General features: G+C 55.6%; 3 protein-coding genes across 6 annotated transcripts; 2 read left to right on the top strand and 1 right to left on the bottom strand.

The window, feature by feature from the left end:
- Positions 1–1673: 1673 nt before the first annotated feature.
- FSCN3 (fascin actin-bundling protein 3) lies at positions 1674–8861 on the bottom strand. The gene is made up of 6 exons (XM_035127214.2): positions 8763–8861; positions 7105–7801; positions 4386–4504; positions 4021–4180; positions 2676–2846; positions 1674–1879 (listed from the first exon to the last, which is right to left on the bottom strand). The coding sequence occupies exons 1-6, from the start codon at positions 8859–8861 to the stop codon at positions 1674–1676; spliced, it is 1452 nt and encodes a 483-aa protein (XP_034983105.2).
- Positions 8862–10542: 1681 nt separating this feature from the next.
- Positions 10543–16665, top strand: GCC1 (GRIP and coiled-coil domain containing 1). 2 transcript variants are annotated; one of them, XM_035127196.2, is made up of 3 exons: positions 10543–10631; positions 12971–14043; positions 15012–16665. In XM_035127196.2, the coding sequence occupies exons 2-3, from the start codon at positions 13000–13002 to the stop codon at positions 16329–16331; spliced, it is 2364 nt and encodes a 787-aa protein (XP_034983087.2). In that variant the 5' UTR covers positions 10543–10631; positions 12971–12999; the 3' UTR covers positions 16332–16665. The 2 variants fall into 2 exon arrangements, with proteins under 2 accessions (XP_034983087.2, XP_034983086.2); XM_035127195.2 differs by lacking the exon at positions 10543–10631 and adding an exon at positions 10718–10978.
- Positions 16666–18469: 1804 nt separating this feature from the next.
- LOC118090886 (uncharacterized) lies at positions 18470–26182 on the top strand. Of its 3 annotated transcripts, none has more exons than XM_035127218.2 (12): positions 18470–18858; positions 19494–19537; positions 20082–20145; positions 20623–20763; positions 21185–21286; positions 21848–21906; positions 22065–22205; positions 22309–22351; positions 23000–23080; positions 23559–23718; positions 24315–24385; positions 25193–26182. In XM_035127218.2, the coding sequence occupies exons 1-12, from the start codon at positions 18781–18783 to the stop codon at positions 25352–25354; spliced, it is 1146 nt and encodes a 381-aa protein (XP_034983109.2). In that variant the 5' UTR covers positions 18470–18780; the 3' UTR covers positions 25355–26182. The 3 variants fall into 3 exon arrangements, with proteins under 3 accessions (XP_034983109.2, XP_060135336.1, XP_060135337.1); XM_060279353.1 differs by having other exon boundaries at positions 22035–22205; XM_060279354.1 differs by lacking the exons at positions 19494–19537; positions 20082–20145 and having other exon boundaries at positions 22035–22205.
- Positions 26183–26984: the final 802 nt, after the last annotated feature.

Here is a 26984-nt window from a genome sequence, read left to right as displayed (position 1 = left end):
TTTAGCAGGTGCCAGGAAAAATGCAGTTGAAGGTGCCAGCCTGATTTCAATAGGCAGGGAGTTCCAAAGTGCTCTCAAAATGATTTGGGTTCTTACCAATGAGAAACAGGTATTATGTGTCCCCCATGGGAGCACCAGTTCCATCTGAAGGCAGCCCTGTTTAGGGAAGCTTTTAATGTTTAATTCTGTATTGTATTTTTAATTTTTGGTTGGGAGATGCCCAGAGTGCCTGGGGAAACCCAGCCAAATGGGCAGGGTATAAATAATAAATTCTTATTCTTATTCTCCCCAATCAATGGGGTCAAGTGGAGCCAGGCCACCTCACAGGGAAACTGGTCCCAAGTTTTTCTGAGCTTTATTGTACAGTGGAACCTCAGTTTTTGAGCATCTCTGAAGCCAAACGTTTCAGCTTTTGAATGCCGAAAACCCGAAAGTTTCTCCTGTCCCTATCAATAATTGCTTCCATTTACGAACGCGCCTTGGAAGTCGAACGGCTTCCGCTGCATGTTTTCCAGTCTTCACCATTGAAATTGACACTCTCCCTTTGCGCCTCGGTTTTCAAATGTTTTGGAAGATGAACAGTCTTCCAGAACAGATTACGTTCGAAAACCGAGGTACCACTGTATAGCCTAGCAAAATACTAATACAAATGACACTGATAACACATTGTGTATACAGTGGAACCTCCGGCCGCAAACGGGATCCGTTCCGGAGTCCCGTTCACAATGTGAAAAGCCTGCAGCCTGAAAATGAATAAATGCTAGGATCAAAGCACAAGCTGAGGGGGGATTCCTGTGTTCCTGGCCATCAAGGAACACTAAGGAGCAAGTGAGGGACATTAAGATTACAGGAGAGCTGCGTGCCCCCCTTGCCCTGAGGGGTGAACAGAGACAGGGGTTTGAAAGGCTGTCGGGGTAACTGTGCCGGAGGTGACAGCAAAAGGGGGTCAGGCAGGAAGGGTTGCTGAGAAGAAGCAGGAAGAGGAGCTGAGAGAGCCCCATAAACTCTGCTCTGCTTTGGGGAACAAGCTGTAAGTTCTGGACTCCCTCCATGCAGACTGAAGGTGTAAACAGGTGAATAAACCATATATCTTAAAGCCACGACAGTCTCCGCTGCATCTTCTATTCCTCTAGATGAGCACAGACCCCAGGTGGGTGCCTGGGACCCCAAGGGCTTTTGCCACTGCTTGGCAGAGAGGGGAGCAGGCACCCCCACTTTTGTTAACAAGACTAAAAGTAACACCTTGAACATGGCCCAGTAGCAAATCAGGAACCAGTTCGGATCTCGGATCTCTGTTCACTGGCGGAGGAAGGGGTGGTGCAGGGGGTGCGTTCTGCCCTGGGTGTCACCCCCCACCCCACCCCCTGGCTCTGCTTCTGTCTCTGTTGACACGCAGTGGGTGGTCCTGGAGCCTTTGGTGGCAGAGAGACCTCCAGGGGAGTCCGAACTGCATCTGGGGATCTGCAAGCCAAAAACGTCACACACCCCTCCAGGTGCCACAGCGGGGTCTGGGGTCTGTGCTGGTGGCTGAGTGAGCAAGGAGCGTTGGACGTCTCTCGGGCGTGGGGAGGGGCCCATATCTCTCTGCCCTCCCATCTCTGCCGGGCTCCTTGCCTCTTCCACTCCCAACCCTGCCAAGGTGACTGCCCCCCTTCTTCTCACCTGCCTGAGACCTAGAACTCCCAGAGGCACTCGTAGGTCACCTCCTCGCTGTCGGCCACGAGGCAGCCCTCCCTGTCCGCACGCAGGAAGTACCCGTTGGGGCCCAGCACGGCCAGGAGGTTGTTCCCTCGGATCTCGACGCAGAAATTCAAGGCAAACTTCCCCCAGGGGCTGAAGGTCCCTTCCGAAGTCAGGCACCAAAAGCTCTTGCCGCGGCCTGGAAAGCGAAATGACGGCGGGAAAGTGGTGGGCATCCAACAACAACAGACGTTGGGAGATTCAAGACAGGTGAAAGAAATGGCTTTTTCGCGCAGTGCAGACTGTGGAACTCCCTGCCACGGGAGGCAACAATGGCCCCCAACTGGGATGGCTCAAGAACAGAATTAGAGGAACTCACAGGGGAGAGGGTTATCAATGGCTAGTAAAGGTAAAGGACCCCTGGACGGTTAAATCCAGTCAAAGGCGACGATGGGGTTGTGGTGCTCATCTCACTTTCAGGCTGAGGGAGCCAGCGTTTGTCCACAGACAGCTTTCTGGGCCATGTGGCCAGCAGGACTAAACTGCTTCTGGCACAACGGAACACCGTGACAGAAACCAGAGCACACGGAAATGCCGTTTACCTTCCCGTCACAGTGGTACCTATTTATCTACTTGCACTAGTGTGCTTTCGAACTGCTAGGCTGGCAGGAGCTGAGACAGAGCAACGGGAGCTCACCCTGTCACGGGGATTCAAACCGCCAACCTTCTTATCGGCAAGCTCAAGAGTCTCAGTGGTTTAGACCACAGCGTCACCCGGATCCCTCAGTGGCTAGTAGCCAGGATGGCTCTGCTCTGCCACTACGGTCGGAGGCAGCAATGCTTCGTAATACCAGTTTCTGGAAACAGCAGGAGGGGAGAGCTGCCCTTGTGCTCAAATCCTGTTTGTGGGTCTCCCTTTGGAGCAATAGGATGCTGGAGCAGATGGGCCCTGGGCCTGACCCCCTGGCATGTCCCCCCTCCCCCCCTTCACCTACTCTGGAAGTGGTAGATGCCCTCCTTGCAGGGCAGCAGCTCGATGCAGTCAGGCTCCAGGAGGTTGCACTGCAAGGCCTCGTGGCAGGAGGAGCTCCCCACATAGCCGTAGCAGCCACGCAGCAGCAGGAAGGAGCGGTTAGCCAGGCGCAGGCCAAACTCCTCGTGGGGCCCTGCAATGCAAGCGGGGCAGGAGGTCAGCTGGGAGCTGGCAAGGAGATTGAGATCCCTGAGGCATCGGCAGACCTTTGGTCCTGGCCTCTCTTTGCAGCCAGCCTGGGCGAGGATGGGGGCTGCTCTCGTTCCTTTGAGGTCTGGGGGTGGAGGAGGACCCCTTTTCCAAAAGAGCCAGAAGGGGAGGGATGCGTGGGATATTTGAAGTGCAGTCCAAACCAACAATTCAAGTTTTGCAAGATAGGAGTTGAAGCTCACAGAGCTTTCCTGTTTGTTTGCTAGAAAGAAACTCTGCGAGAGATGCTCCCTACACTGTGCCCTGGCAGGCAGAGGAGGGCATAGCAATATATTCTCTTACCTGCCTGGGCACACCCTTTCCCCATCTCTTTATGATCTGCCAGCAAAAGGGTAACATTTGCTAAGTCGGAGCTCCAACGCTCAGGCACCATTTTAAGCTAGACCTCGGTATGTCTTTACCACTGAATCGCCATTTCAAGCCTGCCTGTCTCTATTAATCTTCTGTTACTCTGCTGTATCTGTTACTCTCCAACAAGTATTCTGAGTACAGTAAGTGCTATTTTCAAGAGTGTTAGTGTGATGATTGTTTTAAGGGGGGATTTTGCATCCCCCAAATCCATCTTTTCTATTATCTTCTTCATAAAGGCCCATGAAATATTATCAAAAGCCTTTTCAGCAAGTATAAATATTAAAGCAGCTTATTTATCATTTCTGACCTCCAGATATTCTAGCACATCAATTATATTTCTTATATTATCCTTCATCTGGTATCCTGGTAGGAAAACAGCCTGATCATGATGAATTCTTTCTACCAAAACTCCTTTCATTTGGTTGGCCAGTATATTGGCAAATAGCTTATAATCATTGTTTAAACACTTCCCTTTTAAGCTGCAAAGGGATGACAAAAATGTGAGGAAGGATAATTTCTAATAAATATATCCTCTCCTAGCATCTGTTCACATTTCTACAGGGTTTGTGTCCCCAGGCCAGACTCCTCACCCTCCAGCAGGGGCAGGTGAGACATCACATAAGGTCAGGGGGTTTCCTTGGGATCCCAGGAGAGATGCTTCCTTCCTGTCCCACCTCCCCCAGCCAGAGACCCTCCTTGTTCCAGGGAGTGGCTCATCCTCTCTTCCCCCTCCCCCTCCTCCTCACCAGGATGCATGGCTCTGGCAACCACCAGCCCGACAGGGAGGGTGCCCAGGTAGCGGCCGTTGAGCGCCCTCAGGAAGATTTTCCCATAATGCCACAAGATGCTGAACTGGGTCTCGGGTTCTTTGCTGCAGCCGTCAGCCATCACACTCTGGAACTCCCTCTGGGGAGAGAAGACCCAGGTCAGCAGTGGGGGGGGGATAAAACCAGCTACTCTGCCCCATGGGAATGAAAGCCCCCCCCCCGATATAGCAGGTGGTAATGCTCTTTGGGACAAGACCAACATGGCCCCTCCACTGTGGGACTGGGCACCCCACCTCCTGGCCCTCACAGGGACCCTTTTTTGGAGGGAGGAGCCCCTAACTTACCTGCGCCAGGTACTTGTGGTTGATGTCTTTCAGCTGCACGGTTTGGGCATCGGGACTGACATGAAAGAGGAACGTGGACATGGGGGTCGGCTTTTTGGAGCCTGCGTAGACCTCAGAGTCTGAGGGGAGAGAGGAGAAGCTCAGCAGGGGCAGCACGGGGAGCTGCTGCCTGCCTTGCACTGAGTCGGCTTCATCTAGCTCAGAACACTGACTGGCAGCAGCGTCTCTCCAAGATTTTGCGGGATGTAATCCATTGGAGCAGTCAAGTACAACATTCCTTGTTTGCCTAGAGTGGACATGCAGGGGGATGTTGATCCAGCCAGTTGAACTTCCTGTTCCACCTGGTCTGGAGCATCCTCCCCCTGCGTGTGGCCAGGTAGATGGGCGTGACCCTGGCAGACCCCACAGTAGGCCCAGTCACGCAGCCATCTCCCTCCTTCCATTTTCTTCTCTTGGACTGCACTGCTGGCTCTCAGCCAGCAGCATATGGGATGAAGAGTTTCCCCTATGGGATGAGCTCAAACCCTCTTCTGTAACTCTAAGCGAAAGCCTGCCTTCAGGGATCCAACTGTGAGCTGAATGTGAATAAACTTCTTGCTACTATACTTTTAAAAGAAGCTTATTGTGTCTTTATTCTTTTTAGGAGGGATGAAAGGGGCCTTACCAGGAACATACTCCAATCTGAAGAAAGCCAGATTGGATTGTATAAAGAGATTCAAATTAATCTACCAACTAGCTTCCTGCTATATATTGGGGAATGTTGCTCTGCTGCTTGTGGGATGTGATACATACATGGCAGTCAAATACAACATTCCTTGTTTTCCTAGAGTGGACATGCAAGGGGATGTTTGCTCCAGCCAGTTGGAAATTCCTGTTTCCTCCTGGGCTGGGACAAACTTCCTTTAGCATGTGGCTAGAGGTGGGCGTGACCTTACCTGTGCAGGTAACAAAAGCACAGGGCACGCAGCACCCCCCTCTCTTTCTCCATCTTCCTTTTGTTGTGTGAGCTGCAGTGACTGCCAGTGTGCGGTCACTGGGATTAACCCCCCCATATGGGGTAGATCCACATGTACATATTTGTAACTAAGTCTGCCTTCAGTGAATTTGAAGTGAATGTGTGAGTAAACTTGTTTTATATACTTTAAACAAGATTGTGTCGTGTCTATTCTTTTAAAGAGGGATATAAGGGAACTTACCAGGAATCTTACATTGAGAAGCTTAACCACTGTGTGTTTAAAAGGGGAATGCAAAACTCTGCTAAGTTACAGAACTTGCTAGCGCAAGTTAGGAAGGATATTAATAAACAATATATCCTCTCCTGCCTCCCTGAACGTTCCCACACTGCTGACTCACAAGCATGAGTGAGGAAGGATACTATTAAATCAATATATCCATATACCCACCCCTAAAACAACATTCCCAGAGATTTCAGGCAAGGCTCATTCCCAGCCAGACCCAGAGATGCTGCTGGAGATGGAACCGGGGACCTTCTCCATGCAGGGCAAGTGCTCTACCCACTAGGCTACAACCCTTTTTTTCTGCCAGGGGAGCGGGAGCCATTTCCAAAGAGGGGGTGACAAATGGCAGAAACACCTGGATCATGTTCACCCCATGAATTGAAGCTCACCAATTCCTTTTAATTAGAACTGCCTCTTGCCAAAAAGAGTTCCGTGCTGTTGGCGTTTGTTTCCCAAAACCGTTCTCTCCCACCGAAGGCATCTCTTTGAGCAGAAAACCACTGCCCTTCTTCCTAACAATTTCATAAATAACAGGATTTAAATATGACCGTGGTAGGAGAAATCAAGAGCTACAATCATTAAGTCAGGTGGTAAATAGCTGGAATTGTCTTTAGGATTGAACATGTTCTGAAGCAACAAGTGGGAGGTGGGGGATCTGGGACTCCCAGATGAAAATGGCCAAGTGGCCACTGGGACCACATAACACCGGTCCTGAAAGACCTACATTGACTCCCAGGACATTTCCAAGCACAATTCAAAGTGTTGGTGTTGACCTTTAAAGCCCTAAACAACCTCAGCCCTGAAACCTGAAGGAGCGTCTCCAACCCCATCGTTCTGCCTGGACACTGAGGTCCAGCTCCAAGGGCGGTTCCCTCCCTGCGAGAAGCCAAGTTATAGGGAACCAGGCAGAGGGCCTTCTCGGTGGTGGCGCCTGCCCTGTGGTACGCCCTTCCACCAGAGGTCAAGGAGATAAAGAATTATCTGATGTTTAGAAGACATCTGAAGCCAGCCCTGTTTAGGGAAGTTTTTTAATGTTTGATGTTTTATTGCGTTTTTAATATTTTGTTGGAAGCCTCCCAGAGTGGCTGGGGAAACCCAGTAAGATGAGCGGGGTATGTATTTATAAATAAATAAACATCCCCCAGCCCCCTCTGTAGGCAGAGGGTCCACGCAGCTTCTTAGCGAAGGGCCAGAGCCCAGAGGGGGAGCACCCCCTTGCATGCAGAAGCTCCCAGGCTCAATCCCTACGGGCAGCATCTCCCGGAAGGCCAGGGACGGACCCTGACTGAAACCCTGGAGAGCCACGGCTGCCAGCCAGGGTTGACAATAGTGAGCTAGATGGAACCAGAGAACTGTGGAAGGGACCTCCAGGGGTCATCAAGCCCCACCCCCCGAATCTGAACTGAATCACCCCGGACATGAGTCAAAGGGGCCCTGGGCCCCTGGCCTGGCCCCTGCTGCTCCCCCCGGGGTTTACTTGCCACAGAGGATGCCCAGGTATTTCTTGGCCCTGGTTCTCAGGCTGACCCACTGCGGGCACCTCTTGATGACAAACCACTCCTCGTTGTCTTCGGGGCAGTCTCCGAGGCACAGGAGCCCCCGGCTGCCCTGCGGGTACAGGATGCGCCCCTCCCTGTCGGTCAGGAAGGCCAGGCAGCCGGGCCTCAGGTTCAGGTGGAAGGCCGTCTCGTCCGAGGGCTTCTTGGCCAGCTTCTCCAGCCGGGAGACGAACTTGTGGTTGGAGGTCTCCAGGTGGCAGACGCCACACCGGAGCCTCAGAACGAAGCCACACTCCTCGCAGTAAGGCACCGGCGTGTCCACCCAGACGCGGTTCAGCTCGGGGTCGGCCCGCGCGTACAGCCGGCTGCTGGGGTTGAAGAGGACCACGTGGGCATGCATGGCCAGGTGAGGCATCCACATGTTGCGCCCTGTCAGGTCTTTGCAGGTGCAGAAGACGTCCTCCCCGTCCGACTCCAGGAACTTCTTGCTCTCCAGATGCTGGAGGCTCCAGGCCCCGCTGGAGTGCACCTCCAGCAGAAACTGGCTCTGCCGCCCTGAGGTCGGGTGACCACACCGGACGGTGCCATCTGCGTCCACCAGGAGGCACCGCCCTTGCTGGCCCTTCAGGACGGCCACCGTCAACTTCCCTGGCCTCGTGGTCACCTGCAGCTCCCAGGTCTACAGGGGGCGAGAGGGGCAAGTCAACAGGGATCCCAAAGGAATGTCCCTGAGTATTTCTCTGGACTGATTAGATGGATCATATTTCTGCACCATTTGCACGAATCACAAAGTGGCTTACTGTACAAGCAATAAATCACACATATGACACAAATCATGCAGAATAATTAACAAATCATCGGCAAAACAATCGATGAAATGCTACTAACAAAGCAACTAAAAAAATAAGCTAAACAGCACAGATACAACAAAAGTCAGAAGTGCTACAGCACTCATCATCTATAGAACAATATTACAACATTAACAAAATTTAGAAAACATCTGAAGGCAGCCCTGTTTAGGGAAGCTTTTAATGTTTGATGTTCTGCTGTGTTTTTAATTCTGTTGGGAGCTGCCCAGAGTGGCTGGGGAAACCGAGCCAGATGGGTAGGGTATAAATAATAAATTATTATTAAATAATTACTATAAAATAGCAACTAAAAAGGAAACTAAGCACTGCTTTTTGATGGTATTAATATAGATAAGAAAGATAGTCAGAAGAAGCGGTCATGCATGATAGCCAGCATAGATAGCCATTAGCAGGGGTGTCCAAACTATTTTCAATGAGGGCCAGATTTGATGAAGTGAACATGTGTGAGGGCCGACCAAAGTGGTTGACCTTTTTTTTAGGATTGAAGTTGTTGAGCTTTCTTGGGGGGTGAAGTACTGGAGCTTGTTTTTGGGATTGGAGTTGTTGAGGGTTTTTTTTAGGATTTTACTCCCTGGAAATAAACTGCCACAGGGACCAGACTAAACCGACTGGCGGGCTGGATTGGGCCCCCAAAAAGAACTTTGGACATGCCTGGCCATTGCAATTCAGTGGAAATTAGCACCAAATCTGACACTGGCTGATAGCACTCATTCTGGAACAGAACTCTAATAAGAGAAAATTAGGCATCATTTGAGGTTTCCGGGAGAATACCTGTTTCTTCCCCAGTGTGTTTCCCAAGACGCTGACGCCGTCGCCGTAGCATTCCCCAGTCAGATACCCGCCTGTCCAGTTTACCAGCCCAATCTGCATGGCTGCGCAGGAGGGGCGGAGCTACCGAGGGCATCAGCAACAGGCAGGCCCCTGCGTTGGACCTTGCGCTGCCCACCGACTGGCCGGCTGTGCCATGGGAGAGGCTTCTGAGGGCGCCGGGGGGGGGGGGAGAGGAAGTTCTTCTTCCTGCGGGAGACGCTGGCCCAGGATTCCAAGGGAAGAAGCTCCATGGCAAGTCTGACCTTTATGACCTCAGAAAGGATCAAGGGGTCTTGGTGGACCACAGGCTGAACACGAGCCTACAGTGTGATGCAGCGGCTAAAAAGGCTAATGCTATTCTAGGCTGTATCCACAGAAGTCGAGTGTCCAGGTCAAGGGAAGTCATAGTCCCACTCTCTTCTGCCTTGGTCAGACCACAGCTGGAATACTGTGTCCAGTTCTGGGTGCAATAATTTAAGAAGGATGTTGACAATGCCATTGGGGGGGGTCTTGTCATCTGGGCAGCCAATCAGGATGCCTGACAATACCTGACAATTGCTCTTCTTGTGCTGACTGAAACATCCTTTTGAAAAGCTTCACACTTTGGCTCCAGAATCCATTGTCACAGGCCTGTTTCATTCACACACAGATACCTGCTCTCTTTTGACCAGTCTGCTGGGGTAGTAATCAATAGTTTGGGGCTCACCAGAAAAATTTCCGGCTACGTGCCAAGATTTGAGGAATGAGATGATCACCCTCTTTTATTGTCCATTCCGGGTCGCCCAGCCACTGCGCCAGTGTCCTTTCTCTTGGCAGATAAAGAGGAGCAGGGGACAGCAAAGGCGGCAAGGTTTTTTAGCTGGGGCAATCAGAATAAGGTCCACTATTTGACTACTGATTCAAAACCCTAAAAGGTATTTTATATAATTGACTTTTTATTTCCTTCCTTCCTTCCTTCCCGGAGGAGTGATGGACATCTTCCGAGCTGGGCTGAGCGCTTCGGCAGGACGCCTCTGCCCAAGGAGCGCCTGCAGGGGGCGCTGTCTGGCCAGGAATTGGCCCCTTGGAACTCGCGGAGCCACAAGGCGGCGCTGCTCCGTCTTCGGAGGCGAACACGTGTCTCGAGACGCGCATCCCGGGAGCATCCATGTGCAGGGGCCCCGCAGGGGGGGGGGGCTTTGCTAGCAGCCCAGAGTAGCTGGGGTATGAATTATTAATAATTTTATTAATATTACAATTACAATTATTATTACAGGCAGGTTGCCGTGTTGGTCTGAGTCGAAACAAAATAAAAAAATTTCCTTCAGTAGCACCTTAAAGACCAACTAAGTTTTTATTTTGGTATGAGCTTTCGTGTGCATGCACACTTCGTCAGATAACTGAAACAGATTATTATTATTATTAGTATTATTATTATCCTTTAAGAAGAGAAATTTAAGAAACAACGAAACTATAACGTGCTAAGTGCCCCCCGCCCCCAAATGCATGGGGGAGGAGTGCCGATGGCCCCCGGGTCCCCACCCCACCCCCTCTCCTCCCGGGCTCCTGCGAGGCAATCCAAACCAACCCTCCCCGGCTCTCAAGACGCAGACGCAGCCTGGGGAGCGGAGGCGACACAGGGACCCCGGAAGCTGCTAGTGCCAGCGTGAGTCTACCCGACGTGAACAAGTCTATGGCGGCGCTCTCGCTGCGCAGGCGCGGCGCGTCCTCCCGGGCATGCGCGGACGGGCGGCGTCGGGAGAAGCGGAGCGGCCCGCGCAGGCGCAGTGCCGGCTGCTGCCTGCTGCTGGGCGAGGGGCTTTTGGCCGGGGCCGCGCGGCGGCCGGAGAGGTGAGCCCCGCCCCCTCCGAAGCCCCGCCCCCTTGGCCCTCCGGGGCGACGCCCCCTCGGACCCCCCGCGAGACCCCCGGCCGGCAGCGGCGCCTCCTCCTCCTGCTGCTGCCAGCCCGTGCCAGGCCGCCCCCTCCGCGTCCCGGGTCCTCCGAGAGGGGCCTCTCCTGCCCCCCGCCCCCCGCCCCATCTGGGGCACCCAACCGGGTCCTTTTCCAAGCGCCCCCCCCCGGCTCGACCCCCCCCCATCCCCATTGGCACCTGACCCTGTAACGTGGGGGGCGGGGGGCGAGGGGCAATAGGAGCAGGGCCGGATTGAGGTTGGATGAGGCCCTCAGCTCCTGAAGGTAATGGGGCCCTTTGGAAGTCCAGTTGTCCTTTGTCAACAACAAATGGTCACTGTTTTTTGTGTTGAATATATGCTATGTGGTAATTTATGGATCTAATATGTATCTAAAGCCATTTGCATATAACAAAATATGTATTTTACCAAATGCAATTAGGATGAAGGATATTAATAGTGAAATAATTATCAAGCTCTAACTTTAAATGACTTTTTATTCATAAGAAACTGAATAATGCAAATCCATTGGCATTGAGCAATAACAAAAGTTCCTTTAGTAACACAGTTTACAAAGTCTCATAATCTAGTCTCTAGAACTTGCTATAACGTGGAATAATAAGAGCTGTAATTATAGGTGAAACTCGGAAAATTAGAATATCGTCGAAAAGTGCATTTATTTCAGTAATGCAACGTATTATTTTTTCTTTTTCTTTTAATTTTGACAAATGCTTTCTTTTGGAAATTCCACAGTAACAAAACAAACAGTTACAATAATACAAAAATAAACATCGCTATTACATTTCATTAATTACATTGCACTTATAATTGACCTGCCTAACGACAAATAATTACAATTACAACAAATAAAGGCTTGACATATCTTGCTTTGCATGTCATGCATCTATCTCATATATTGGTTTCACCTTTTAAGTACCATTACTGAAATAAATGAACTTTTCAACGATATTCTAATTTTCAGAGTTTCACCTGTATATGATGCAAATAATTATAAAGAGCAGAATGTAGGCACCCTATATGTAGAAATGAGCAAACCAGTGATATTTTAGGGAGCAGGCTAGCAGGCGGGGCCCTTGACTTACATCACAGGAGCCTACACAACACAAAACACTTGCTGGATGTAGGTTTTATTTTTTATGTTTTAATCTTATATTTTGGAAATGTACATCCAGTTTTGTTCCTTTAATTGGGGGGGGCAAGAGAGTGGGGCCCTAAACTATAGCTTGTTTAGCTTATACGTAAATCTGGCACTGCATGGAGGGGGAGTGGCGGCAATAGGAGGCAGGGTAGGGCTTACAGATTCTCTCCCCGTCCAAAGCGTGGGTGCTGCTGCAGAAAGCACCTTATGCCCCCCTCTCCGAGTTGGGGGAGAGCCCTGTAGCAAAAGCCTCTGGTGTTCAGGTCAGACGCCGAGAGACCAGGCAGTTGCATGTGTGTGCAAGGTCCCCCCCAAAAAAGGGAGGGAGGGTTTTCTCTTTTAAGTGCCCTGGTGGCGCTGGAATGGCTTCCCAAACTGTCATTGTTTGGCTGGCATTTGTGCTGCGTTTGGGGTCCTCAGGGTCCCCATGAGGTCCAGCAGCCCTTCCTTGCCTGCTCCTGCCTCGGAACTGTTCCTCCAGAATGTGGGAGAGCACCTGCCTGGCATGCAGGAAGTCCCGGCTTCGACCCCCGGCAGAATATCCAGGAAAACCTGGGACAGAACCTGCCCTGAAATCCTGGAGAGACACGACCATCCATCAGTGTGGGCAGTATTGAGCTAGATGGCCTAATTGTGCTTGTTTATTTTCCCAAAGTTATGCACCACTTGAGTGTAGGAAACACACACACAAACACAAACACACACCAGGGTTTCACCGAAAGAGAAGACAGGAAAATTTGACGACCAAATGTCATGCATGTTTTAACTGAGATTCCTGCATCTCATGGGGTTGGACTGGATGACCCTTGGGGGTCCCTTCCAACTCTACAGCTCTGTGGTAGAAAAAGTTAAAATACTGAACCAGGTTAAAATTCACATCAACTTTCTAAGCACCTTGGGCAGCCTTGTCTGCTTGAGCTCAATAGGCAGGGAGTTCCAAAGTGTACTGAAGGTCTGACTTGGTACAGGAAGGCTCTTTTGCTCTTGTTATGAACCCTGCCTGCTAGCCTCCCGTCGGGGCACCTGGTGGGCCTCTGTGGGGACAGGATCCTGGACGAGGCGGGTGGTCAGCCTGAACCAGCTGCATGGCTCTTCTCACGCCCTGGTGTTCCCTTGCAGCTCTCAGAGCCAGCCCAGCCCCCGGGGCCATGGAGAAGTTTGGCATGAACTTTGGGGGCGGCCCCAGCAAGAAGGACCTGCAGGAGACCATCGAGGTGCAGAAGAAGCAACTGTTGCAGTACCAGGGGCGCCTGAAGGACGTGGTGAGAGCCTACAAGAGCCTTCTCAAGGAGAAGGAGGCGCTGGAGGCCAGCTTGAAGGTCCTGTCGGTCTCCCACGAGGTGGATGCCGGCCTGGGCAGCGAGGTGGCCCAGCCCCCGGGGGTGGCCGGCTCCTCCAGCCCGGACCTGAGCGAGGACCAGAGCTCGGTCCACAGCGAGGACAGTCATGGGACGGCTGCCAGCCTGGCCAGCGTGAGGGGGGACCTGGTGGGCACAGAAGACGGGGCGGCGCCAGTGGGGACTGCAGCCTCTCCCTCGAAGCTGGAGGAGACCAGCAGCTCCGAGAGCAGTGGCGTGAGCTCCGGCAGCGGGGAGCTGGTTGCGGGGGGCGCTGGCGAGTCGGACAGGAGGGTCCTGCAGCTGAAGACTCAGCTGGCCACGCTGACCAGCGCCCTGGCCACCGTCACGCAGGAGAAGTCTCGGATGGAGGCCTCCTACCAGGCCGACAAGAAGAAGGCCAAGCAGGAAATGGAGAGCGCCAACCGCAGAGCCGAGGAGGAGAGGAGCCGGCTGGAGGCCGAGGTCAAGGAGGCGCAGGAGCAGCTGGCCGAGGTCAAGGCGCGCCTCATTGCGCAGCAGCACGACCGGGCGCAGGAGCAGGGCGACCATGCCGTCATGCTGCGGGAGCTGCAGCGCCTGCTCCAGAGTGAGCGTGCCCTGCGCCAGGAGGCGGAGCTGGGCCTGGAGGAAGCCCGCGAGGCCCTGGCCGGGAAGGCGGGCATGGCAGACCGGGCGGAGGCGGCTGAGCACCAGGCCCGGCAGCTGGGCTGCGAGGTGGAGGAGCTGAGGCGGGAGCTAAGGGCCCTGCGGGAGGAGAGCTCCCAGCCGGACCCGCAGGTGCAGGAGCTGCAGGCCGAGGCGGCCAGCTTGAGGAGCCACTTCCAGGCGCAGCTGATGCAGGAGATGCGGAAGGTGAGCACAGGGCGGGGAGCGGAAGGGGCTGGATTTGGCTTCCTTGGAGAGCTTGGAGGCCCATCTGCCAGGGATTCTTGCACTGTGATTCTTGCACTACAGAGGTTTGGATTACATGACTTGGGGGTCCCTTCCAGTTCTAGAAGTCTGTGATTCCCTCCTGAGCGGAGCCCCAAAGCAGGCACATTCCTTTACCTACATGGTCCCTTTATTTCTCCAGCTCACCACAGGGTGGGGGTCAGTCTTACTGGCCGGACTGCACCCCCTCCATGGAGGTGTTTGCTGAGGCCTGTGGACGCCATGCCAGCGTGGAGACTTTGGAGGGGAGGAGCAGCCTTCGTCAGCCTGGTGGCCTCTAGATATTTTGGATAGTAGCTCCCGTCCTCTGTGAGGGCAGCAGGTTGGCCCAGGCTGGTGGCGTGACTCCCTGGCAGAGCCAAGCGATGCTCCTTCCCCACTTCCTGGCCAGACTGGAGATTCTCTCAGGCAGGCGGAGAAAGCCTTTGATAGTATTTCTTGGTCATTCTTGATTAAGGTATTTGAGAAAATGGAAATAGGTCATTCTTTCCTGGCTGGAATTGAAGAGATCTATACTGATCAATCCTCAGATATTTTAATAAATAATATTCTTTCGGACAAATGCCAAATAGAAAAAGGAACAAGACGAGGTTGTCCCTTATCTCCATTGTTGTTTGTTATGGCATTAGAAATTGTGCTTCAGAATATAAGGAGAAACAGGGAACTTAAAGAGATTGAGGTGGGACGTAGAGTCCATAAAATCATGGTGTTTGCTGATGGTCCGGTGTTGACATTGGAGCAGCCTTGGGTAGAGTGTTCCGAAAGCATGAGAAGAAATCAAAAGCTTTGGAGAAGTGGCAGGTTTTAAAATAAAACCAGGCTGGGTGGATTCCCACTGGCCTCGTCCAGCAGCCTCTTCTCATGTCCTTCTGTTTCTCCTCCCCCCGCAGACGGCTCAAGCGGAGGATCGGATCCAGTTGGAGGAGCAGCGGGTGGCCGGCTTGGAGGCCCAGATCTCGGAGGTCTCTGAGCTCCTGGGCACCTACGAGAAAGCCAAACAGAAGGACCAGCTGGCCATCCAGAAGCTGAAGGACCGCATCGCCCAGCTGGACCTGGAGAACAAGACCCTGGCCATGGCTGCCTCTGGCCGCTCCCCTCTGGACGTCGTGGCCTTTGAGGGGAGCAGCCTGGACGTCAACGTCCTGAAGGACCGCATGGAGAAGCTGAAGGAGATGCTGCAGGAGGCCACCAAGGACAGCCCGGCGTCCGCCCGGGAGATCGAAGCCTTCTGCAGGCTGGAGCCTCCCAAGGGCGGCACGGAGACGGGGGACGGCGAGAAGGCCACGGCGGCCTACTACCAGCAGGAGCTGAAGCAGCTGAAGGAGGAGTTTGAGAGGTACAAGCAGAGGGCCCAGGTGGTCCTCAAGAACAAGTCGGCCAAGGACGGGAGCTTGGCCAAGGAGCTGGAGGCGGCGCAGGAGCAGCTGGCCGAGCTGAAGGAGAAGCACGTCTCCGTGCGGCTCTCCTGCGAGGAGGGCGCCCGGCAGCGTCAGCAGGAGGCAGAGGCCTGGCGCCAGGAGGCGGCCCGCCTGCAGCAGCAGCACCGGCAGGAGCTGGAGAGGAGCCAGCTGGGCTTCCAGGAGAAGGTCCTGCGCCTGGAGGAGGAGATGCACAAGCAGCGCGACCGGGCGCTGGCCGTCCTGGCCGAGAAGGACCAGGAGCTGGAGCAGTTGAGGGCCCTGGTGCTGCCTTACTACGGGCTCCAGGGGCCCAAGCAGGGCCTGGCCCAAGCGGGAGGGCCCCGGAGCGGGGACCCGAAGGGGGACGAGGGCGGCGACGTCTCCCTGGAGACCCTCACGCAGGCTTTGCACCTGGCCGCGCCCAAGGAGCCGGCCTTCCTGCTGTACACGGAGCAGTTGGCCAGGAAGGAGGTGGAGGCCTCGGCCCTGAAGAAGCAGAAGCGCAGCCTGGAGGCGGCTGTACGGCAGCTGCAGGAGAGGCTCCTGGAGGAGGCCGAGCGGCACCGGGAGGAGGTCTCCGGCCTGCAGGGCCGCCTGCAGAAGAGCGCTCGCGACCAGGGTAGGGAAGGCGCCAACCTGGAGTACCTCAAGAACATTTTCTACCGCTTCCTGACACTGACGGACTTGCTGGGGCGGCAGCAGACGCTGACGGCCATCTTGACTATCTTGCATTTCAGCCCGGAGGAGAAGCAGGCCGTGCTCAGCCACGCGGGGGGTGCAGGCAGCTGGTGGCCCTCGGGGAAGAGGTGAGCCCCCTGGGCTGCAGTGGGGCTGGCTGCTTTGCCCAGAGGGTGCCCCTGTGCCAAGGAGGAGGAGGAGGAGGGAGCGGGGCTGGCAGTTCCTCTTCCCGCACCTGTGGGCTCTTGGCGCCTTTCTGCTGCCAGGATCCGCCCAAGAGCCATTTCTTAAAAGGGACCACGATCTGGGAGATGGGGATTTTTAATCAAATGGGGTTTTTTTGGGGGGGTGTCTTCTTTTGCCAAATGGGGGAATTGTTGAAGGCTGCCTTTGGGGTTTCCTTCTTCCTGCCTCTAAAGCTTCAACTTGGTTTGTGATCTGCAAATAAAAAGGACCAGCAACCAGAGACTGTGCTGTGGGCAAATGCCTCTTGGTGTTTGGGGGCATGATGCGGCACGGTGTGGCACCCAGGGGTGGAGCTGAGGGGGGCAGAGGAAGAGGGCCCCTCTCCAGGGCAAAGGGGCTTCATCTCCTTGGGAGCTGGGTGAACTCAGGGAGAGGAGGCCGGGACTTGCCAGCCACTCCACATCCTTGGGGGGAAGGGGCGTGTGGCATCGACAATGCTGACCAGGCTGGCCCCCATTGCAGGAGGGTGGGGGGGCAGAGCACCCCGCGGATTTGCCTGATGAGGGCTCAGCGCTCCACATCCCCAACTAGAGAGGGCCGGGGTGTGTGTGTGTGTGTCAGGGGCTGGGAAGAGCTCCTCCCTGCCTGAGGTCCTGGGCCAGGGGGGGCAGAGAGTTGGGCAATGTCCCGGGATCTGAATCTCATGCAGAACCCTCCAGGGTTTAGGCAGTGGAAGCTGGCATTCCTGCATTGCAGGGGGTTGGGCTAGATGACCGCACGGGTACCTTTCTAAAGTTCTATGAATCTTTGAGCATCTTGCAGGGGACAAGCTCCAGTGGCCATACTCTGGCTGAACGCCCATCCCTGGGATTGGGAAGGCCTCGTTGCGGGTGCCACCCCATAGCCAGGCCTGCTGCTCTGTGGGTCCAGGGTGGGGGGCTGCGCTCTGCCGCCTGACGCTGGTGGCCTGGCTTTGTCAAGCAGGGAAGAAACGGAAAGGAAACATTGCCAGCTCTTGGATTTGCGAGGGAGGTGAAAGAAAGGGGCTCGAAAACACACACCAGCCACTTGAGGGCAGTTTTGAAATGCGCTTTGTCCCTATTGCACTTTTGCAAAACAGCTGTGATTCCCGCACTGCAGGGGTTGGGCTACATGACTCGGGGGGGGGTCCTTTCTGCCTCTGTGATTCTGCAATCCCCTGTAACCTCCCAGTTGCATGATGCCTCTCCCTGGCTTCAGGCCAAGGTTTTTCTGCAGCGCTCAGGGCACCTGTGGAACTCCCTGCTACTAGATGCCCAGAAGCTCAGCAGCGTTATCTGGCTTCCAGAAAGGCAAGGCCTCCCTCCTGCCCCCTGAGTAGCCGCTGCCTCATGCTCCTCAAACCCGCAGCAAGAGCTGTGACGGGTAGCTGCCCCCATACACACATGAGCATGGCTAAAGGGGCCTCTTTCCATGGGTCAACTGTGGGGTTGGGCTGGAGCCCAAGAGATCCTCATCCTTCACCCCTCTGCAGGCCCCTGGCTGACGTCCTGCAATCCTTTGGGATTCGCCTCCTCTGGGGAATCTGAGGACCCACCCTGACCATTGGCTGGCCTGCCGTGATGTCACGAGGTGTTCCCCTGCGCAGGATCGGACCTGGGGAGGTTGCCGCCGGGTGCCCACAGAGCTGCAGCAGGAAAAGGCAGTTTGGCCTGAGGAGAGGGGGGAGCCCAGGGATTGCTGGCCTGCTCCCCGCTTGGAGACAGCGAGCAGGGGTGTCTGGGCAGGGGGCTAAGCAGGACCCCTCTTCCTTGGCAGGCTGGCGGGCCCACTTCTGGCACGCGAAAAAGTCTTTATTCTGTGGGTGGGCCGGCAATTTGTTGCACGGGGCCTGCTCCCCGGAAGACCTGTCCAGCAGCCCTACACAGCAGGGCAGGGAGGCGGTTGGGGGGCTTGGCAGGACGTGCCAGGTAAGGCTTTCAGTCTCTGGGCAACCTTTGCCCTTCCCAAAACCCTCCACTGCTTCAGGTTTGGTCTGAAGCATTCTGTGCCTTGATTGCTCTCAAGGGGAAACGGAGGCAGGGCTGCTGCTAGCGGGGGGGGGGGGGAGAGCTGCCAGCTGTTCTTTCTCCCCACAGGAAGGTGAAGGTGGGTTTTTTTGTGGCCCCAGGGGGGCACTGCAGCTCTGCCCTGGCAGGAAGAGGGGTGGCTGGCGCAGCCTTAACTCTGCTGCTGCTTTTGGGGTGCAGGAAGAGTGCCAGACTCCTCCTCCTCCTCCTCCTCCTCTACTTGGGCATGAAGTGGCGCATCTCCTGCTTGGCTCCCTCCTCCTCCTGAGCCCAAGGAAAACACCTTGTGCAAACAAAGTCAGCTGAGCGGCTGGCGGGGAGGAGCCCAGAGGGAGGGAGGGCAGGCGATGCTCTGTGGCCCCTCCAGCTGTAGCCCCACCATGGCCGAGCGAGGCAGGAGTGGAACTGCCCTTCCAGACGAAAAGGTACCCCCCCATTCAACCCCCACCCACCCCGGGCAATTCTCCTGCTCCTCCGCCCACCCTTGGCTTGGGAGGAATCCGCCTGACGTGCCTTAGCCTGCCTGGCTCCAGCTGGGAAAGGCAGCCCCATAGCCTGGGGGGGGCAAGGTGGGTCCTCCAGCAGGTGGGCCCAGAGGTGTCCAGTGGGGGATCGGGGGGGGGAAGCATACCTGGTTTAGCCACTCTGGTGTCTCCCTGCTGGGGGAAATGAAATCTGTTAGCCGCAGGGACTTCCTGTGTTTCTGCTCTTGGCCTGACCTAAGCAGTTTCCCAGGGCAAGAGCGGGCAGGAGCTGTGGGGGGGGGCACCACCCCCACCCCATTTGTGTCTTCCTCTGGCTTGGCATCTCTTGGCACGTGGAAACAGGCAGAGGCGAGAGACCGGATGCTGTGGGGCTGAGGTGGCCTCAGGGCTTGGCCCCCATCCTGGTGGGACCCCCACCCCACCCTGGGGCCCTCATCAGGGATATCTGGTGACTTACAGGGAACAGCAAACTGGAAAGGGGGGGAGACTCTCAGCCGTCTACTCTAGACACACCTTGACTGGTGGGCTTGTGTGGGGGCACCTCCTAACCAAGACCTCTTGCCTGCAACCTCTAGGTCTTGGCCTTGGCGTGGGTCTACCTGGTTGCCCTGGCTCTCAGGTGAGTGGCCAAAGACCACCTTTCCCTCCCACCTTCCCTCCAGCAAGTCCTCTTCTTTCTCCGCCCTCCAAGAACAAGGGGAGCAGCCTGACCCTGTTGCCCTCCTCCTGGCGGGATCTCCAGTCCCACACTCTGTGGGTTGCAGGGAATCCAGGCAGCTTTCGGGGGGTGGGGGCTTTGATGGCAGGGGGTGAGCAAGGGCACCTACCCCACCCACCCCCAGGCTGTGCCCTTTGCCTGGGTGGGTCCCGGCTACTCGCCTGCAGAGTCTCTGCTTGCCTTGGCACCCACCCTCACCCGCCTTCCCTGGAGGCACCCGAGGGTGTCGGGCGCATCTGACAGCTGCAGTTGAGGGCAGAGCATAGGACTCCAAGCAGCTCCTCTCCAAATCCAAATTTGGAGGAAAGGGGGAGCAGACGGCCTCCCTCCCCAGGACGTGACAGGCCAGGCGATGGGAAGCCCATGGCAGGGGGAGCTGGGGGGTGTGGGGTGTGGTGGGGGTCCCCCTCTCCTAAGCTGACTGCTGGCCACCTTTGTCTTGCAGCCTCCTGGGCAGCGGTTCCATTGTGGCTGCCTCCCTCCTCCGAAGGCGATGCTGTCAGGAGCAGGTCTGCCAGGGTGGGGTTTCTGACAATCCTTGGGTTTGAAAGCAAGCAGCCCCCCCCCATGCTCCGCCCCCCCACCCCCGGGCATCCTTCTACAGGAGCCCCCTGGGAGCACTTGAGAACAGCCTCCAAGAGGGTTGGCTCAGAGCAATCTGGGAGTCGTCCCCCCCCCCAGCTCTCCATCCTGCTCAACTCGGGGGGGGGGGAGCCTTTGAAGGGTTAGGGTTGCCGTATTTCAAAAAGTGAAAATCCGGACAGAGAAGTTGTCGAGCTTTTCCCCAGATGTCTGGATTGTGCAGAGGCTGAGCTCTGAGAACGGGGTGCATTGTGTTCTGAGAAGAGAAGCGGGGGCTCCCTGGCCTCCCTGGCCTTTGAGCCCCCTTGATTATCCAGAGGGTGCGCTCTGGGTGCCAGGGGGCAGAGGGGTCCTGCTGGTTGCTGGTTTGGGGTGCTAACCCTGACCCCTCGCTCTCCCCCCAGCTCTGCCCGCTCTTCCTCCTCTCCCTGGCGGATCTCCTGGGTGCCTCGGCCCTCCTCTCCGCAGCTGCCATCCAGCTCCTTCCGCAGCGTCTCTTCGTCTCGGCCTACCAAGCCTGTCCCTACCTGCTGATGCTGGGTCTGGTAAGGCAGCCGTCGTTCTGCCCGGCCTCCATGGCAGAGCTGGCAGGGGCACGTGGGTGGCATGGAATGCAGCCAGCTGCCTTGCACTGAGCCAACTCAGAATTACCTGCCCTGACTGGCAGCCATGGCTCCCCAGGATTTGAACCCAGGACCTTCTGCTTGCAAGGCAGGTGCTCTGCCACCCCTTCCTGGGGTCTCATGGCTGCCCCCCTTGCCAAGAGCTTGACCCAAGTGAGTCCTGCCAGTTCCTGCGCAGATGGACAGATGGAGGGGGCAGCCTCCTGGCTCTGGAACCAGCTCAAGCAGCCCTGCCCAGGTCAGGGCACCCCCTGCCTTGTGCCAGAGCTAGCTTGGCCCCCTCTGTCCCCTGCCAGGCACCTCTCGGCGCTCACCTGCCCTTGCTTTGCCTCCCTCTCCCCAGATGTTCTACGCCATTTCTCTGCTGGTGGTCGTCGTCTATGCCTACGAAGTGAAGCGAACTCTGGGGGGCTGGAGGGAGGCCCCTTCCTCTGCCCTGCTGGAGGTAGGAAGAGCTCAGGGTCCCTGCCTGGCCTCTGAGAGCTTAGAAGGGACCCCAAGAGTCACCTAGCCCAGCCCCTTGCAATGCCTCAATCACAGCTAAGGGGGCGGAGGGTCTCCTCACCAACTGTGAGGCTTCTTCTACCCATTGACAATGAGAGTTCCTGGACTTCAGCTGGGGCCCTCCAGGTTTTTTGAGCCACAGGCACCCTGCCGGCTGGCGCTGATGGGAGTTGTAGTCCAACTTGCCTGGGGGGCACCAGCCTGGGCAAGGCTGTACCCGTGGGGTGCTGACCAGCCTTGGAGAGGGGGGGGGGTCTGCAAGGACTTGGGCTGTTCCTTCTAGGGCCTGGCTCCATAGAGGGGGGCTTCTCAGGACTCCCCCCATGGGTGCCCAAGGTGCTCTGGCTGGGAAAGGCTCTGGCAGAGGCCCCAGCCCAGTTGGGGGAGGCGCAAGCGGCTGGGGGGCACCTGGGGGAGACACAAGCAGGGGAAAGGAGGACGTCACACGGGCGATTTCCGATGGGTGTTTGCCTCTCACCTGCCGTCTCTGTTTCCCTCCAAGGAGGAGAGCGGCAGGTTCAACGAGAGACTCCAAACAAATCTGCCCCGTCTCTTGGCCTGGTAGGTGCAACTGTCCTGCCACACTTTCCTCCCTGATGTATGGGGGGGGGCCTCTTGGCCCTTGGAGGCCACACAAGGGGAAGCCGCCTCTCAGCCCCAGTGGCTCTGAGCCATCTGCTTCCACCCAGTGTCTTCTCCCTGCCCCCAACGCAATCAAGGCTGCTCCCTTTCCTGGTCTTTGTGGTCCTGCTGGTGATGCGAGGCTCGTCCCTGAGAGATGTGGCACCCTGGACCATCCCCCCGGTGGCGTTACAGGCTGGCAACCGCTCACAAGGGTCCTACGGCCTCTACTGCTCCAGGTAGAACCTCCCCCTCTTCCTCTCCCTTGGGCTGGTGTAGGATTTTGAAACGGAGGGTGGTCTTTTGTGTCCAGCTAGCCAAACCCTCCCACTTTCCTTCCAGCTGCCTGGTCCTCATCCATCACTCGCAAGACACCTGCTACAAGGTACTGCGCCCCCCCCCCAGTGCTTCCTCCATCAGCTGCTTCCTCTCCCTGTTGCTCTGGGGTGGCCCTTTCTTGGACCCCATCCCCATCCTTTAGGGGCACAAGGTGCCTTAGTTCTGGGCGAAGGGCCCCACAGCAACAGCAGGTTTGTGGTGTTGTAAAACCAGCTGCCCCCTCAGCTCCCCTGGAGGACCAGACGGCCGCCCCAAACTCTGCCTCCTTCACCTCCTGCTCAGGTGGTGATATTGCCCAGATATTGGCATGGCGCTAGTCTCAAGGGATCCCAAGGATCATCCAATCTAACCCCAAGATCCCTGAAACTCTGGTTGAACTGGGGGAGGTTTGTTCCTCTTCCATTTCCAGCCTCTTCCCAGCATCCCTCCTACCAGCATCTCTCCTGTCACAGGAGAGCAGGAACTCGCTGCCCCCCAAAATAGAGGGTGATGTGATTTTGGGAGACCCTCCTGTCTGCCTGGGCAGGTGAGCCCCAATGGGGGTCGGCAAAGTGCCCCCGTGGGCTTCAGAGGTTCTTCCCTGAACACCTGCAGAAGGGCCACGGGGCCTGTTACCATGGGGAGCTGACCCTTGGACCCCACCGTGCCAGTGTTGAGGAGCTCCTTACTGAGGAGCTTCCCCCCCTCCTCCTAGTACACAGGCAGGAAGGACTCTGGCAAAGAAGGCAAGATCTTCTTCCTCGTCTTCATCTCTCTGGTTGTTTTCTGCTGCACAGTAAGTATGTGTCCGTCTGTCCGTCCGTCTTAGTGTGGGCATCCACTGTGGCCTGTTTATTTTATTATTTATTATTTTATTATGTATTGAATTTATATACAGCCCTTTACCCAGGAGTCTCAGGGCGGTTCACAGAATAAAATCAAGATATAAAATCACAAAATACACAATGAAGATAAAAACAACAACCCAATAGCCCCCCCCCGTTGTGGTCTGCTGACCTTTCCCCTCTTTGTCCCTTTTGCTAGGAATAAGCTGCACATTTTAGTAAAAACAAAAATGGTTTACTTACATTTCAATGCAGGCAGCAAATACGTCAAAAGTATTTTACTCGGCTAAAAAAGGAGCCCGGTCTGAGGGCCATTCACTGGCTGACCAAATGACCTGCTGTCATTGGCCGGGCGAATGGGCATTCCAATGGTCTGAGTCCTGCCCCTTTCCTAGCACCTAATGGCTGCCTCCCGCTGCCCCTGGCCAGGTCCTCTACTGCAGGGTGAAGTGCTGGTGCCGCCGCAGGCAGAGAGGTGGCCCCCCTCTGAACCTGCCAGCTCCGGAGAGTGACGGCTGTGCCGGCAGAACCCGCACCACCCGCAGCGCCTGCTTCTTCCAGCTGGTCTTCCTGGTCTGCTGGATGCCAGGTGAGTGGCCTAGGAACCTTGCCTCCTCCTCTAGCTTCTGCCTCCCCTGCGAGGTAGGTCTGCCCAGGGACTGCTTTGGGGTCCCTTGCCTCCTACGTTGCAATGCTTGGGTCTGAAGACGTGGAAATCCAGACTCAAGGCATCTTGGAGAGAAAAAAGGCAGACCAAAGGATGAAGAACCCCCCCCCCCCAAGTTAAGCCTCATCACTTACCTCCAGGTTTATTGAATGAGTCGAGAAGAATCAAGACCCATTGTCTAACAACCAATCCCCACCCTTGGGGTGGATCCCCAAATCAGATACAGACGCAATAAGCAATTATTTTACTTTTAGAAGACAACTGAAGGCGGCCCTGTTTAGGGAAGTTTTTAATGTTTGATGCTGTACTGGTTTTAAACATTTGGTTGGAAGCCACCCAGAGTGGCTGGGGAAACCCAGCCAGATGGGCGGGGTATGAATAATAAATTATTACTATTATTATTATTATTCTTTGGGCTGCCGGGGGTGGGGAGAGGCTCTGATCCCTCAGGCGGCAGCCTGGTGACCTTGGCCAGGAAAAGTGATGGGGGCTCTCCTCCTGCTCTCCTTCCCCCTCAGCCTTCTCCCTGTGCCTGCTCTCCTTCACCAGCCTCCAGCCGACCTCCCTCTTCCCTCTCTACGTGGCTATGGTGAGTGACCGGGGGGGGGGCGTGTCTTGGAGGGCCTGAAGCAAATGCACTGGTCTTGCACCGGCTCCTGGACTTCAGTGCTGGCGAAGGGAGGGGCTCCCAGTTATGTCGCCCCTTTCCTGCAGAGCTGGCAGCCCCTCACCTTTTTCAAACAGCCTCCCTTGTGGCATGTTCCCTCAGCCTCCCCCCCCCCCTCTGGGCAGTCGAAGCTGCCGCCCCTGGTCTCTGAGCTGCCCCCTCCTGCCCCAATAAGAGGTGTCTCCTCACACTACCCCATAGGGGCCTGGGATGCAGCCCCTGGCCAGCCCTAGAGGCACCCTTCGCCTGCGGAGCTTATAGCCAGGGCTGCTGCAACAAACAACTGTGCAAGACTTTGGCAGGCAGAGACGTGAGAGGGCATCAGAGGAGGGAGGGAAGGGGAGAAGGAGAGAGGCCAGTGCTGCCCGCAGCACCCCTGCCCATCATTCAAGGCGCCCCAGGGTGCCACGGCACACTGGTTGAAAACCACTGATCTAGCCAAACCGAGCCATGCGGTGGTCAGCCACAGACATGCAAGCAGCTGTACCCACCTCTTCAATCTGCTGAAGCTGAGCAATCCACCAGAGGAGGCCTTGGACACTTTGAGCGATTGCAGGATTGCAAGTGGGGTCTCAACTCTCTGGATCTTGGGGCCCTGTGGAGTTTTTTCCCTCCCCAGCCTCCCCTTGCTCTGCCAGAGCACACCCGTCTCCCCTTGAGATGCTGAAGCGGCTGGATTTCGCGTCCCCCCCCCGTAAGCGTAATGCCCCCTCTTCTCCCTTTCTGCAGGCCCTGACCATCTCCCTGCAAGGCTTCTTGCACAGCCTGGTCTACGGATGGCTCCGGCAGAACTTCCGCCGGGAGGTGACCGGGGAGCAGATGCCCCTCCTGGGCCACCTGGACCAGAAAGCCTTTTACGAGGACTCCCTGGCCATTTGCAGGGAGGGCTGACGAAAGAGGGGAAGGCGGGGTCTCCCAAGAACAGAGTGCTGCAAAACTGCATTACAAGTCCCTCCACCTCTGGTTTTTTTGTAAGGGTATTTTGCTCAGGACTTCTGTCAGTGACCGGATTAGCCCAGCAGCCAGCAGGATCACGTGTATGACGTGTATGAGCCGTGCGCTCTACATGCTACAGGGGCTTGCAAGTGTCGTGGGAAAATCAGGAGATTGTTGTCGCGGGACCCCCCCCCCCTTGCTCTGGGGTCTCACGATCCCCTGGGGGCCACGTGACGGTCAGAGCAAAGCCAGAAAATGCAACCAGGTATATGAAAAGCAAGGCGACTAGGAGGCCCAATCTTTATTTTTGTCACAGCGAGCGTCCTACTTCTGGAACAGCAAAAGAAGAAGCAGCCTCCAACAAAGTTTGCCTTTTGCCCAGAGATCCACTCCCAAAAAGCACTGTCCAAATGTTGCAACGCATCACAGGTCCTTGCCTTGTCTCCAAGAGATCTGTGGGTGGCAAGTCTCCCCTCTCCTCTGCTCATCTGTCATCCTTTGGGCAAACATGAGCACATCCCTTTGGCGTCACAAATAACCTTCACCCCAATCCAGTCACTTAGTCTCCTGCTCAAGGGTTTCTTCCTGGGCTGATAAGGATCCTTCCCTCCATTGTCAGCCCATTGTATTATTGCCCATTGAGAGTTTGTGTTCTGTCCCAGGACTCTGGGATTACGGCTGCAGCCATGAAGCGCTCAGACACTGTTACTCAGAACCGCTTTGAATCACTCTGTGTATGATTCTGTGACCTTTGGCTTGAGTTCTATTCATTAATAAACTATTTTATTTAAATATCTACAGTTTTCCCATTCATAAAACAGGATTTATGAGTGCTAATTAATAAATGCCATAAAGCATTGGGGGGGGGAGTTGGGGAGGGGCAGTAACTCTGGTGGGGGGGACACACCGTGTTCCTGGGGCAGTTTGTCTCACTTTGGTCCCCCGTCTGCCCTCTGCTCTCACCTGGGGCTCCTCTGCTCTCACCTGGGGCTGAGATTTCCTTAGGGGATTCCCAAGGCTGAAACAGGCCTGGCCACAGTCTGGAGGGGCCAGCCAGCCAGCCAGGCTCCGCTCTGCTCCCTCGAGAAGAGAGCCCTGATCTGAGCACCTTCCACCCATCAGGCACAACTCACTTGGGAGCATCCTGCTTACCAGCTTCTCCTGGAGCTTCAGGACCAGGTCGACCACCTCAACCTCAGACTTGTCCTTCACCCAGGACCGGATGTTCTGTGGGAAAAGCAGCTGACTCAGCTGGGAAGACACCTCCTTGCTTGCTCTCCCCCCCCCCGAGCAGGGCTGGGCAACGGCGGCCCTGATTCTGGCGCCACTTTCTGGCGCACCTGCTAGGAATCTTGCAAAATGCGAAGTTGTACAAGAATATATCACCAAGGGCAGCCGCTCCACAACAAGGAGTCTAAACAAGCAAACTGAGAAATCTCATTTTCTTTTTCTTTGCAATCACTCATGTATTTGATAGAAGCAATGTCAACTCATGAGTCAACCCCTGGACACTTTTCCGGTACAATCAGCGTTTCTTCCCACAAAGGGTATTAATCATTGAGCTGATGCAATAAAAACAAGATTA

The sequence above is a fragment of the Zootoca vivipara genome, chromosome 10 (assembly GCF_963506605.1).
Source record: "Zootoca vivipara chromosome 10, rZooViv1.1, whole genome shotgun sequence".
NCBI lineage: Eukaryota > Metazoa > Chordata > Lepidosauria > Squamata > Lacertidae > Zootoca > Zootoca vivipara.
The sequence above is the reverse complement of the archived record's forward strand: the minus strand, read 5'-3'. Positions and strand labels throughout refer to the sequence as shown.